The sequence below is a fragment of the Stegostoma tigrinum genome, chromosome 24, assembly GCF_030684315.1.
Source record: "Stegostoma tigrinum isolate sSteTig4 chromosome 24, sSteTig4.hap1, whole genome shotgun sequence".
Lineage (NCBI taxonomy): Eukaryota > Metazoa > Chordata > Chondrichthyes > Orectolobiformes > Stegostomatidae > Stegostoma > Stegostoma tigrinum.
This window is the reverse complement of record NC_081377.1, coordinates 7413192-7427188: the sequence shown is the minus strand read 5'-3', so window position 1 is coordinate 7427188 and position 13997 is coordinate 7413192. Positions and strand designations below refer to the sequence as shown.

General features: G+C 40.3%; 1 protein-coding gene across 6 annotated transcripts in view; it reads right to left on the bottom strand.

The window, feature by feature from the left end:
- Positions 1-13997, bottom strand: part of inpp5b (inositol polyphosphate-5-phosphatase B) — a 172061-nt gene that overhangs the window by 17129 nt on the left and 140935 nt on the right. For all 6 annotated transcript variants that reach the window (XM_048558256.2, XM_048558257.2, XM_048558258.2 and 3 more), the window contains 3 exons: positions 5692-5808; positions 5494-5578; positions 3403-3530 (listed from right to left, as the gene is read on the bottom strand). In XM_048558256.2, coding sequence (XP_048414213.1) covers positions 3403-3530; positions 5494-5578; positions 5692-5808 — 330 coding nt within the window. The remainder of the gene's footprint in view (positions 1-3402; positions 3531-5493; positions 5579-5691; positions 5809-13997) is intronic.

Below are 13997 nucleotides of genomic sequence, written 5' to 3'. Positions count from 1 at the left end.
GAAGATTTTAAAGAAAAAAATGTTGACATCTCTGCTTCAAAAATCTCTAATTTGAAAACGTGAAGTTAAATCTGAAAAGTCCCTTAAAGATGTAAGTTACAGCAAACTGTCCTTAAGCCAGGCTGGTTCAAAGCCAAATACTGTATCTCATCAATCACAAGGAGACATTTCGAATTTGATTAGCCCTTGGACAACACAATGAGATATTTTGAATGGTGTAAGAATTCAAATCTTTTGGGAAAGTAAGAGACAGAGAAGGTCATCAACAAAATTAACTACCTTTGTTAGGCAATGGTTCAACATAAATTAGCACAGCAGCCATTTTGCTTTGGCTGAGATAAAGGCAGGTTGTGAAAATCATTTTGTGAAGAACTATCAAGGAAGTACTCTTGAGACAGGGCATCAGAGGGGGTTTCTGGCCAAAGGGAGTACAAGGAACAAGGCGATCAAGAATTAATTGCTGTTCTGATGGAAGACTCCAGGCAATCTGCAAGTGTCACAATCACAGAACCAGTGAAGAAAAAGAAACTTTCTCTCCTTTACCCCAAATCCTGCTGAATTCACCTGCACAGCCAAACACTGACTATTCGCCTATAGAAAGCAACATATCTTCAGAATATGAATCCAGGTTTATATATGTTTACTTCGGAGAGAGAAAGTTGAAGTAGTAACAGGCCTTCAATGATCTTCAAAACTGACCTGTCTTTTATCTCTAAAGCATCTTTTACCATGTCCCTCTCAACTCTTCCTATTCATATACTCATTCAGTGGCCTATTAAGTGTTGGAATTGTAACCATTTCCATCAGTTCCTCCGGCAGTTCATTCCATACATGCACTATCCTCTGTATGAAAAAAGTGCCCACTGGGTCCTTTTAAACCTATGCTCTCTAGTTTTGGACTTCCCTTCCCTGGGAAAAAGACCTGGCTATTCACCCTGTCCAAGTTGCTTAGACAGAGGCTGTCACCCCAGGAAAATAGCCCCAGCCCATTCAGCCTCTTCCTATAGCTCAAATTCTACAACCCTGGTAACATTCTTGCAAATCTTTTCTGCACCCTTTCGAGTTTGATTAGATTAGATTAGATTAGATTAGATTAGATTCCCTACAGTGTGGAAACAGGCCCTTCAGCCCAACAAGTCCACACCGCCCCTTGAAGCATCCCACCCAGACCCATCCCCCACAACATCCTTCTTGTAGCAGGGAGACGAGAACTGAACATAGTATTCCAAAGGTGGCCTAACCAATGTCCTATAGAGCTGCCACATGATTTCCCAACTCCTATACTCAATGCACTGACCAATAAAGGCAACCATACCAAATGCCCTCCTCACTGTCGTATCAATCTTTCCACTTTCGAGGAACTATGAATCTGCACTGCGAGGTGTCTTTGTTCAGCAACACTCCTCAGGACCTTACCATTAAGTGTATATCCTGCCTTGATTTGCCTTACCAAAATGCAGCACCTCACATTTAGAACATTAAACTCCTTCAGCCACTCCTTGGTCCATCTGATCAAGGTCCTCTCTGAGGTAACCTTCTTCGCTGTCCACTACACCACCAATTTGGTGTTATCTGCAAACTTACTTACCATAACTTATATGTTCACATCCAAATCATTTAGATAAATGACAAAAAGCAGTGGACTCAGCACCAATCCTTGTGGCATACTGCTGGTCACAGGCCTCCAGTCTGAGAGGCAACCCTCTACCACCACCCTCTGTCTCCTACCTTCAAGTCAGTTCTGTATCCAAATAGCTAATTCTCCCTATGGCCCATTGGATCTAACCTTGCTAACTAGTTTACCATGTAGAACCTTGTTAAACTTCTTACTGAAGTCCATATAGATCATATCCACTCCTCTTCCTTCATCAATCCTCTTTGTGACTGCTTCAAGAAAACTAAATTATCTAAACACAGGTCTCACCTATGCCAACTGTCCTCATTACTTAAATCTTTTAATCCCCAGTATCATTCTTATGAATCCACATAGCAGTCTTAGTCATAAATTCGCAGAGTCATACAACATGGAAACAGACCCTTCGATCCAACCAATCCATACTGAACATAATCCCATTCTGAACACAAGTCCAAAACTAAGAGAGTCCCAGCTGCCTGCTCCTGGCCCACATGCCTCCAAACCTTTCTTATTCATGTACTTATCTAAGTGTCTTTTAAACAGAGTAACTGTGCCAACATCCACGATTTCCTCAAGAAGTTCATTCCACATGCGAACCTACCCTCCATGTTAAAAACCTTTCGCTCGCCTTTTGAAAATCTCTCTCCTCACCCTAAAAATATATGTCTCTTAGTCTTGAAATCCTCCAATCCTAGGGAAAAGACACCTCCATCTATTGCTATCTATAACCCTTAGGATCTTCACGGTAAATATAAAATTTAACTGATGCTGTGTCCAGAATGGAAAACAGTATTCTAAACAGGATCAAAGCACAGTTTTGTATGACAATGACTTCCAATTTCTTGTATTGCAGGCTCCTTCAGTTAAACAGCAATGTATCATTCATCTTTTTAATTATTTTCTATACCTATCCACTTGTTTGTGATATTTATACTTTGAACCATAGGATTCTCTGCTCACCTGCAGTTGTTCAGAACCAAGGACATATTTCATTTTAAACTCTATTTCCCACCGTTCGGCCCATTCAGGTATTACTGTCAAAGTCCTTTTCTGTACTGTGTACGTTCAAGAAAGAAACATGAACTTGAGACAGTTGGTCAACTAAGGATCCTGACTGAAAGATTCTTACAGAGGACCAAGAAGATACTTGGCTGTTTTATAGATTTCAAGGAAGTTTTTGACAGAGTGCCTTATAATAAATTACTTGAGATTTTTGAAGCCAGATAAGATAGTGAGGGACCTATTGCAATCTTGTGTTGAGAACACTGAACAGGAATGAATGCACAAGAAACAGGAGCAGGTATTGACCAATCAGAACCCTGTGCCTCTTTCACCACGCAATTTAAATCACCACTGATCATGGGTCTTCTCTCCGTTCTCTCTCCCCCATTCCCCATATCCTTTGATGCCCAGAGTGAACAAAAATCCATTAAACTTAGCATTAAATATATTTATTGGTGAAGCATTCGCAACCCTTTTGGAGTAAAGAATCCCAAAGGTTCACAATATGACAAAAGTACATTTCAAACTTAATGATACAACTTTATAACCTCCCTGCTTTCACACACCATTTACAAGAGATCCTATGTACCTTTTTAATTACTTTTTCAACTTGCCCTGCCACCAACAATTCACTACAATATCAGAAGTGAATGGGAGGTTTATGTGATTGCAATCCTCTGATTTGCTCACAATTACCTCAAATAATCACACTGGGAACACATGCAAATTGCATTTGCCCTGAAAAAGTGGATTTTGCTCTTTACCTGTTCGCTCTGAGCGTAACTACATGGACTCTCCAAACATTTCTTGTAGAAATTGTAAGGGATGACTGGCTCTGGAAGGGCATCCAGAAAGAGCAACAGTGCTTCAGTTACAGAATGGTTACTGCCAGCTGTAAACCCAAGTCAAAGAAAAATGCAAAGTATCTGATTCTCTACAGAAAATATACTCATCAGCTTCACTGTAGAAATTTTCTTAAGCAGGGAAAGGAAAGTTTAAAAAATATCACTATAATAGTGATTAGAATCCCCTCCAACCTACTAGTGCTACACAAATAAAAACCAGAAGAACTGCGGATGCTATAAATTAGGAACATAAACAAAGTTGCTGCAAAAGTTCAACAGGTCTGGCAGCATCCGTGGAGGAGAAAACAGAGTTAACGTTTCAGGTCCGGTGACCTTTCCTCAGAACCTGAAACGTTAACTCTGTCTTCTCCTCCACAAATGCTGCCAGACCTACTGAGCTTTTCCAGCAACTTTGTTTTTGTTCTACACAAATGAAAGGAAAAAGTCAGCTGATCCAGAATTTTCATAGAATGCTTGCACTGGTCTCTCTCCATTGCATTTTGTTAATAGAAGTGCTGGAATTGCAATTGCTTTTTGCACAAACCGTTGTCACAATTGTCATCCTGAAGTTCTGCTCAGGCATCATGATGTGTAAAGATTGCTGCTGCATATCCCTGGCATGACCCATCTAAAGAAGATGAATATTATAACGGATAGTCTCCTCACTTTCACACGGTACACCTCATTCTGTACTTTGTGTTAATGGAGTACAGAATATAACCAATATTATTCTAACACAACTCTTAATACGCACGTATGAAATTGCGATGTAGACTTTTTTTTTAAAATAGAGGCTGTAGCCAATTTAAACCAAAGCAATTAATGACTAGCTTCAGGTAGCATGAAAAGAATTTACTACAAGTGTGCTGAACAGTGATGGTCAGAAAAGTCTCAACTAAATGCAGAATTGATTCTAATTAAAAATTTTGTTTTTCTCCTCAAGGCATCCCAACGCATCTCAAAGCTAATAGATAGTTTTGAAGACGAGGTGCTGTTTCATTACAAAAAACATCCTGAATCTCCAGATCTGTGTTATACTTCCAAGAGATCTCCTTGTGCACCCTTCATGGTATACATGCTCTCTGATTCTCCAAAGGCAAGAAAATCTGGGCTGTTTTGTTTATGTATACACACAAATATGCTGCTTTTGTCCAGCTCAAAAAGCTAGTTAAAGGTCAGAAGCTGGGAGCATCAAAACAAGGCTGCTGCTGTTTTGGCATAGAGCCATACAAGTTTGAAGTGTGGAAGTGATCATGCAAACCATTGTGTTTAAGCTGGCTCTTTGCTTGAGTACTGACATGAGAAACCGTATGCTCACGGACATTAAAAACTTAATCTTTCAAAGAGTTTTGTGGCTGCATTCCTCTTGGATCATAAACAAAATACAGATCATATTCAATTAGCTTGAGGGAGATAAAAGTTAGTTTTCATGAGTGAACTACTTTTTTCAACTGCTTCAAGACCTACAACCAATTCTGATAGTGAAGTACAGAATAATACAGCACAAACAGAAAACAAAATTGTTTGAAAGAGTTACCCAATTTGCCTCTCTTCCCAAAGTTGCTCTTTAAGTACTTACCCAATTTCCTTTTGAAACTTATCAGTAAATTTTCTTCTATTGCCTTTTCAGGCAATGCATTACAGAACGTAGCAACTTAAAAGAAAATTCTCATCTCATTTCTAGTTCTTCAGTGTTCAATCTGGGTCAACTGTTTACCAAATGTTAGCAACTGAAATAAATACCATTCATGCTGCAAGCATTTTTACTAAATCTTCCCAGATTTGGCTAAATGATATCAACTTGGGCTGAGCTAATGATTAAGTAAACATTTTGTACAGCCTTGCATTATAAAGGTAAGCACCCTGCACATTGTTTAGAATTTCTTTATAAATTTTCCTTATCACATTCATATTTTGTATGCATACGCTCTCCCTGCTTCTCTGCTCCTGCACCCTCTTTAAAATTGTACCATTGACATTCATTATGAGTTACAACTTAGCAAAGGATACGGAGAAAATCTGGGATTCCAGTATCCAAACAGTCTCTTATTTCCTCAAATTCTGACTTCAGTCCTGGCTGTTGGAACAGGTCACCCTACAAACAACAAATCCATGAAGAGCAGGGTGAAAAGGAGTAGGAAAATAGAGACTGAGACTCATAGTTTGGAATTAATTATTATTACAGTAAACATGCTATTTTGATGAGACCTGGAGTGAAGCATTGCGGTGCAGGTGGTTGACCAACATCCAGATTTCTTTAGGGATGTCAAGTGGCTCCTCATTTGCTAAGCTGTCAAAGGGTCCATTCTCCTTTACCATTCTTTCCTGCAAAGTAAATAAATTCATGTTGAACATTTACCACTGTGGAGATAAAGTACATTTTCCATCTGCCCAACAATAATGGCATTTCCACTTATTTTAGGATATGATAAACAGCAGGTCTCATCATTCATTGCAAGATGTGGCTGATTCACAAAACACATGATAGGCTACTCTCGACAGCTGATGTGACTAATTATAATAGGACCATTCTCTGCATACAATCATAGAATTCCTACAGTGTGGAAACAGGCCATTCAGCCCAACTAGTCTACGCCACCCCTCCAATCCCACCCAATCCCATTTCTCCACTGTAAACTTTTTTCTTAAACTTCTTTCTTTTATCTCCTCTATGCTCACTTCCAACACTAATTGTGAAGGCCTCAAGGATAGCCATTTTTGTCATGTTCCTCCTTTCCACTAACCCAACTGGCTAAGTGCCTGCTGTCCTAGCCTTGAATTTAAATCTTTCTCTAGTTTATTGTTCATCTGCCCTCATGCACGCTCCTAGCTCGTCCGTGAATGTGTAGTCACCTCCCAAATTGATTTTAAGTCATTCCTTGAACTCCATCTTTGTATACCACCAATCAGGTCTCCACACTCCCTCACTGTATGGATACAGCTCTTAATAAATTAACAAAGTAACAATGACATTCAACACTTATGAGTTTCAACCAATGTGCTTTGGAACACTGTGAGATCTGCCCAAGAGTGCTGTGGAATTTTGTTCAAACGTAATGAAAATCAATGAAAACATTGTTTCACCTTCAACAACATTCTAGCCAACTATAATTGCAAAGCATGAAACCCATGAAAATTAACCTGTTTTTCTAAGATGGCCCAAGAAAAGGATCACATCAGATATTAAATTTACAACAGCAGAAACTACATGTTCATCAAATTAAAAACACCACATTAGTCTTTGATTCTAAGACACAACATTCGAAATGTATATGGTCAAAGGGCAAAACTGAGACGATGTGAAAAAATAGAACTGTTTGTCCCAATGAAGTGTGCAGTTACTAAGAAGGTTAGGAACAATTGCTCCATGCGACTGCGTCGAAGGTAAACCTTACCCCCTTGTTCTTCTCAACCTGTCTGCTGTCTTCGACATAGTGAGCCACACCATTCTCCTCCCGATGCCTCACCAGTGATAACCAGGTGGGTATAACTTGCTCTCAACGTGTTCCATTCTGATCTATCTAAGCAAAGCTAGACAGTTAGTTACAACACATTCTCCTCCTACTCCCATACTTAGCTCTGGTGTCCTCAAGGATCGATCCTTGGCCTCCTCCTATCAATGTGCTGACCATCTTTGTCATGTACGGTGATAACACCCAGATCCATCTCACCACCAATTCTTTTAATTCCTCCGTTGCTTGTGATCTTTCAGATTAATCTTACAGCATCCAGTACTGGTGAGCACAAATTCCTCCAATAAACTGGTGGGACGATAGAAGCTAATTCTCCTGGTCCCAGCCATAATTTCTGTTCCCAGCTATTGATTCCATCTTCCTCCATGTTTGAGCTTAAACCTGTCTGTCCATGACCTTGGTGCCATATTTTAGCAAGAGGTGAGCTTCCAACCAAACATTTACGCCAGCACTGTCATTCATGCTCACTGATTTCTACTGGCTCCAGTCAGGGAGCATATTCATTTTAATGTTTTCATCCTTGTTTTCACACCTCTCCCTATCACCTGAATACCTCCGAGACATCTGTGCTCATCCAATTCTGGCCGTTTGAAGCCCTTGGTTTTAATTGCTCCATAGTGTTACATTTTGTTTTCCAATGCTCCTGTAAAGTGTTTTGGAATGTCTTGCTACATTATAAACTGCTGTAAGATATGCCACAATTATGGTGGGAAAAGAAATGCGCACTGGTGGTGTGGGGGCTGGGGCTGGATGGGACGGGAAAGGGAGCTCTCTGGAGAAGCTAACTCCCACTTCTGCACTGATTCTTACAGGAAAATATAATTTGTTTGGTGTGTTTCACTCAACATCAGGCTTTTAAAGAATGCAACCAAGGTGTTGAGGAATTAAAATTTCATTGCAAGTCTGTAGTCACAATGCCTTTCAAGCTTTTGGATATATTTAAAATAAATATTAATCTAAAAAAACTTCACCCTGACTTAACTCAGCCACAAACATTATAATGGAATTAGTTATGAGACAATTTTTTTTATTGTGAAAATGTTAGTTACATGTTTCATTAACATTCAACCTGACTATAGCTGTACTGCAAAATAAGAATTGCAGCATGTAATGCCCACACCAATTTTACTCCTATTCCATTTTCCTACATTTTTGTTACTCAATTTCAAAACACAACAAAGTCACTTGCAAAGATCCCATGAATTTTCCAAATATCTACAGAAGCAGACAACTGATCGTCAAATGCTTACGATCTGAAGTTGGACAGGTTTTGTTGCATTTTCAACATTATAAAGTAACTACTATTCAAAAAGCACTTTACTGAGTACAAAATATTTTGAAATATCCTTAATGTCCAATATCATCCTTCTCCTGTGTTTTATCAACTCTAAGATAAATGCAAGTTTAAAAGTACTCACTAGCTACAGTACAGCAGACTGTGTGACATGATATTTCTAGAGGGCATGTTTTTACAGTAAGGTAATTCAATCCAGATTTCAGAATTTTGGCTGTTCTGGGATCTCCAACTTTACTGCAAGTTAATTTTACATTCCTAGTTTCTGCAATATAATGCTGACTCATATCTTGGTGAATTGGAAATAAAGCTATTCAGGTGTTAGAAGAAACTAATAATATTAATAATACTAATAGATAAATAAACCTTCTTAAACTTTTAAAGTTTCAAAGGACTGAATTTTGCCAGGCTTTTGCTGATACTGACGCTGATGAGCTACCAGGCCCATCGAACCCAGCAGCTCATGACAGCAAGCCACTATCCCAGCTGCTGCCCACAGTTTTAGTCTGTGTCCTCAGACTTCTGTTTCTCCTCTCTTTTCTGTTCGTCCAAATTAAATCTTAATTCTGACAAACACTACAAAATTTAACTTTTTCATGACGTCTTGCCCAATGTTTGACCCTTTGAAACTGTACCAACATATTTGCCTCAACCTCTGCTGTAAGTCAGATTTGCAGATGATAACCACATTGTGGAAGACCACCTCTGGTGGTGAGGTTTTAGCAAATCAAGCTTCAGGAAATGAGTCATGAGTCATAGGTGTAGCTGGTTAAAGACCAAACTATTATCATTTCTGAGAAATTCAAGATGAAAGCGTGTGCTCAGGATCAAAGAAATTAAACTGCAAAGATAACAAAATATTTAGCCCAAAGCATTATTACAATTATCATGCTTGCAAGTGACTTTCATGTCCTGGGGACAAACAAAGCACTTTAGAATCATTAAAGTACTTCTAAAATACTTTTTGTGTCTCTATGTAGAGAAAATGTCAGCTGATCTGTGGAAGGCAAGGTCCTGCAAAAAGCAAAACATGCAATAAATAATGCTTATTATTTATAATAAGACATCTACTACTCCATTTCCCACAATCAGACTACAAAGCTGTGCTCCATCTCCCAGCTTATGAGCAAAATCTGAAGTGTGAGGATCAGTACAGGGAGTTGGACAGTGCTGGTCTGAGGTAACGTACGAGCTCCTGCGCAACTGCTCGAGGTCAATGGTCTGGTCCATGTTCAAGAACACAACACTATCGTAGACTTCATCAGTAAGTGTACAGAAAATTGCATGTCAAAGAAGACAATCCAAGTGCTCCCCAACCAGAAACCTCGGATGAGCCAGAAGATCCACTCGTTACTGAAGTCCAGGTCAAGTCGAGTGATCCTGACCTACACAGGAAATCTAGGTACAATCTTCACAGTGCCATCAAGGATGCCAAGAGACTATGCCAGACTAAACTAGAGTTGCAGACTAACCGCACACAAGTACGTCGATTGTGGCATGGCTTACACAACATAACAGGCTACAAAGCGAAGTCGAATAGAATTGCTGGCAACAATGCATCCCTCTCTTGTAAGCTCAATGCATTTTGAGTCTGTTTTGAACAGAAGGTCTGTGAAATGATGTCACCTGACACAATGGCTTCAGGTGTACTGGTACACACAGACACTGCTGCAGACATTAGACTGGCCTTCTCCAGGGTGAACCCATGGAAAACGACTGGCCGGATGCAGTCCTCAGACATGTACTCAGATGCTGCATAGATCCACTGGCAGGTGTATTTCCGGACATCTTTAACCTCTCCTTACTCCTACGTGAGGTACCCACCTGCTTCAAAAAGACCACTATCATCCCAGTGGCAAAGAAAAATCAGGCAACATGCCTTAATGACTATCACTTGGTGGCTGTGACATACATCATTATAATATTTGAGAGATCAGTCATGGCACACATCATCTCCAGCCTCCCAGATTACCTTGATATGGTACAATTCGCCTACCATTACAACAGGTCCACGGTAGTACAATTCACCTACCATTACAAAAGGTCCACAGTAATTACCTACAATCATCTCTGGAACATCTAATAACAAGAATATCTACGTCAAACTCCTATTTACTGAATTTAGCTCCACGTTCAGCACCATAATTCCAACAAAGCTCATCTCTAAACTCCAACACCTAGCACTCTGATCACCCCTCTGCAACCAAATTCTTGACTTCATAGACCACAATTGGTAAGAATAGGCAACATCACCTGCTTCCCAATAATCGTCAGCACTGGTGTCCCACATGGTGGTGTACTCAGCCCCTTACTATACTCCTTTTATACTCTCAACTGTGTGTACAAATTCAGCTTTAATTCCATTTACAAAATTGCTGAAGATACCACCATAGTGGGTTGGGTTCAACCAACAATGAAACCGAGTATGGGAAAGAGATAAACAGCTTAGTGGCATGATGTAAAGACAACAATTTCGCTCTCAATGTCAGGAAAACGAAGGAGCTTGTCACTGACTTCAGGAAGCAGAGTGAAGGAGATAATATTGTCAACAAACTGCCCTGGACCATTGATATCAAGGCTAAAGTGAAGAAAGCACACCAATGCCTCTGCTTCCTCAGAAGGCCAAGGAAATTCTGCATGTCTACAATGAACCTGATCAAGTTTTATACAGGAACCATACAAAGCATCCTATTCAGATGCAACACACCTTGGTATAGCAAATACTCTGCCCAAGACTGCAAGAAATTACAGAGAGATATGAACATTGCCTAGTCCATTACAAAAATCAGCCTTCCTTCCATTGACTCCAAGGGATGGGAATAAAACTGTGGCTATGAAGAGCTGCTCTTTTTTTGAGGTATTTTCAATGTTGGAGCTGATTTCTGTGAATTTTTGAAGCAGTAATTACTGTTTTATAAGCTGTTGCATTGTTTTGGAACTTTGGGAAAAGAATCAAATCAACAGCACCTTAAGAAAAAGGTGGAAGAGAGAGTATGCAGGGACCATGTGAGATGTGAGAAATAAACCTATACAGCTGTCTGACCCAGCAGTGAACCTGCATAGCTGCTGCCTCTACTGCTTAGTAACAAAGATCTCTGGACTTTGGATGTTGTTCTAAGAAAAATAAACAAACAGTGAAATTTACAGCTAACCTTGGAGAAACTTGTATGGGGAGCTCACAGCAGGGGCAGAGCTAAGTGGTTTTTTAAAGTATGACCTTATTGTGTTTTTTTTGGAAATCTACAACAGTGAGTAGAGTGGGTTTTTTGTATTATATATTCTACTGAGATCTGTCTCTTGATTGAACTTCAAAAATACAAAACACAGATGCTAAGTTATCCTGAAGCTGTGTTTTTAGAGCAGCAAGACAGTGCTATTTTCGAAGTCTATAGATTGTTAAGGTGCAAAAAGATACCATTGAGTAGAATAATATGCTTTTTCTCCCTGTTGGGTGTGGGAGATTAGGTAGAACTTCAATGTTACTGATGATTATGCATACAGGAAGTATACTTGGTTGCGAATCCTGTTGGATCGCATGGACTGGTTACAGCAATGGTTAGATGCATCGTGGAATTTACAGGTGATGGCAGTGTGACGGACAGCAGTTTCAGGAAGGGAGAAACACTGCTGATACAGTCAGGTAGATGGGTTACCTCCACGAAAGGTAGGAGGGGTAGACAGATATTGCAGGAGTCTCCTGTGGTTACTCCCATCTCAAACAAGCCTGCTGTTTTGGAAAATGTAGGGAGTGATAGACTCTTGGGAGAATGTAGTACTGACAGCCAGGTTTCTGGCACCAAGACTGGCTCTACTGTAACGAGGAATACATCAGGTTCCAAGCAATCAATTGTGATAGGGGTCCCTCTAGTCAGAGGCACAGACAGACATTTCTGCAGCCCACAGAGAGACATCAGAATGGTGTATTGCCTCCCTGGTGCTAGGATCCAGGATATTTCAGAGATGATGCAGAATATTCTCAATGAGGAAAGGGACCAGCAGTAGGTCATTATACACGTTGGAACTAATGATATAGAACATGAAAAGAACACAATTCTGAGAGAGAATACAGGAAATTAGGCAGGAAGCTAAAAAGTAGGTCCTCCCGGTGCCACGAGCTAGTGAGGGTAGAAACAGGAAGACTGAGCAAATGAATCTGTGCCTGAGGAACTGGTGCAGGGGAGAAGGAGTCACATTCTTGGATCACTGGAATTCTTCTGGGGTAAAAGGGACCTGTATAAGGATGGATTGCACCCAAATTGAAAATGGACTAATATAGTGGTGGGGTGATTTGCTAGAGCTACTCAGGAGGATTTAATCCTGAAGGTGGGGTTGGGAGAGTACGGACACAGGGAGATACTGAGAAAGGAGAACAGTCAGAAACTGGTACAACTGGGAAGAGGGGTAAGTCAAACAATCAAAAGCAGAGAATGATACAGGACTGACAAATTAAACTGCATTTATTTCAGTGCAAGGGGACTGGCAGATAAGTCAGATGAACTTAGAGGATGGTTAGGAACATGGGACTGAGATATCATAGTGATTACGGAGGCATGGCTCAGGAATGGACAGGACTAGCAGCTTAACGTTCCAGGACATGTATATGATAGTAAGGATACAAAAGGGGTAAGAGAGGAGGGGATTGTCATTTTTCATTTTGGATAACATTAAGGCTGTACTTTGGGAGAATACTCCTGGGATTAGGTCCAGGGAAGTTATTTGGACGAAACTGAGAAACAAGAAAAGGCATGATCACCTTGAGGTCGTACTATAGACCCTCGAAAAGTCAGGGGGAAATTGAGAAGCAAATTTGTAATAGATCTCAGTTATCTGTAAGAAATGTATGGTGGCAATTGTAGGAGATTCTCACTTTTCAAATATAAACTGGGACAGCCATAGTGTTAAAGGCTTGGATGGAGAGGCAGTTGTTAAGTGTGACACGAGAAAATTTTCTGATTCAGTATGCGTATGGCCTTACAAGAGAAGGAGCAAAATGGAACTTTGGGAAATAAAGCGGCTCACTGAGGTGTCAGTAGGATAGCACTTTGCGGCCAGTGACCATAATTCTATCTGTTATAGCAATGGAAAAGAATAGACCAGGTCTAAAAGTTAAAGTTCTAAATTGGAGAAAGGCCAATTTTCATGGTATTAGGCAAAAGCGTTCTAAAGTTGATTGTGGGCAGATATTTGTAGGTAAAGGGACGGCTGGAAAATGGAAAGCCTTCAAAAATGAGATAATGACACTCCAAAAACATGATGTTCCTGTTAAGGTGAAGGGCAAGGCTGGTAGTTGTAGGGAATGTTGGATGAATATAGAAATTGACGTTTTGGTCAAGAATAGGGAGGAAGTATAATTCAGGTACAGGATCATAAGGCCATAAGACAGAGGAGAGGAGGTAAGGCCATTCGGCCCATCAAGTCCACTCCGCCATTTAAATCATGGCTGATGGGCATTTCAACACCACTTCCCTGCACTTTCCCCGTAGCCCTTGATTCCTTCTGAGATCAAGAATTTGTCGATCTCTGCCTTGAAGGCATCCAACGTCCCGGCCTCCACTGCACTCTGCGGCAATGAATTCCTCAAGCCCACCACTCTCTGGCTGAAGAAATGTCGTCTCATTTCAGTTTTAAATTTACCCCCTCTAATTTTAAGGCTGTGCCCACGGGTCCTAGTCTCCCTGCCCAACGGAAACAACTTCCTAGCGTCCACCCCTTCTAAACCATACATTATCTTGTAAGTTTCTATTAGA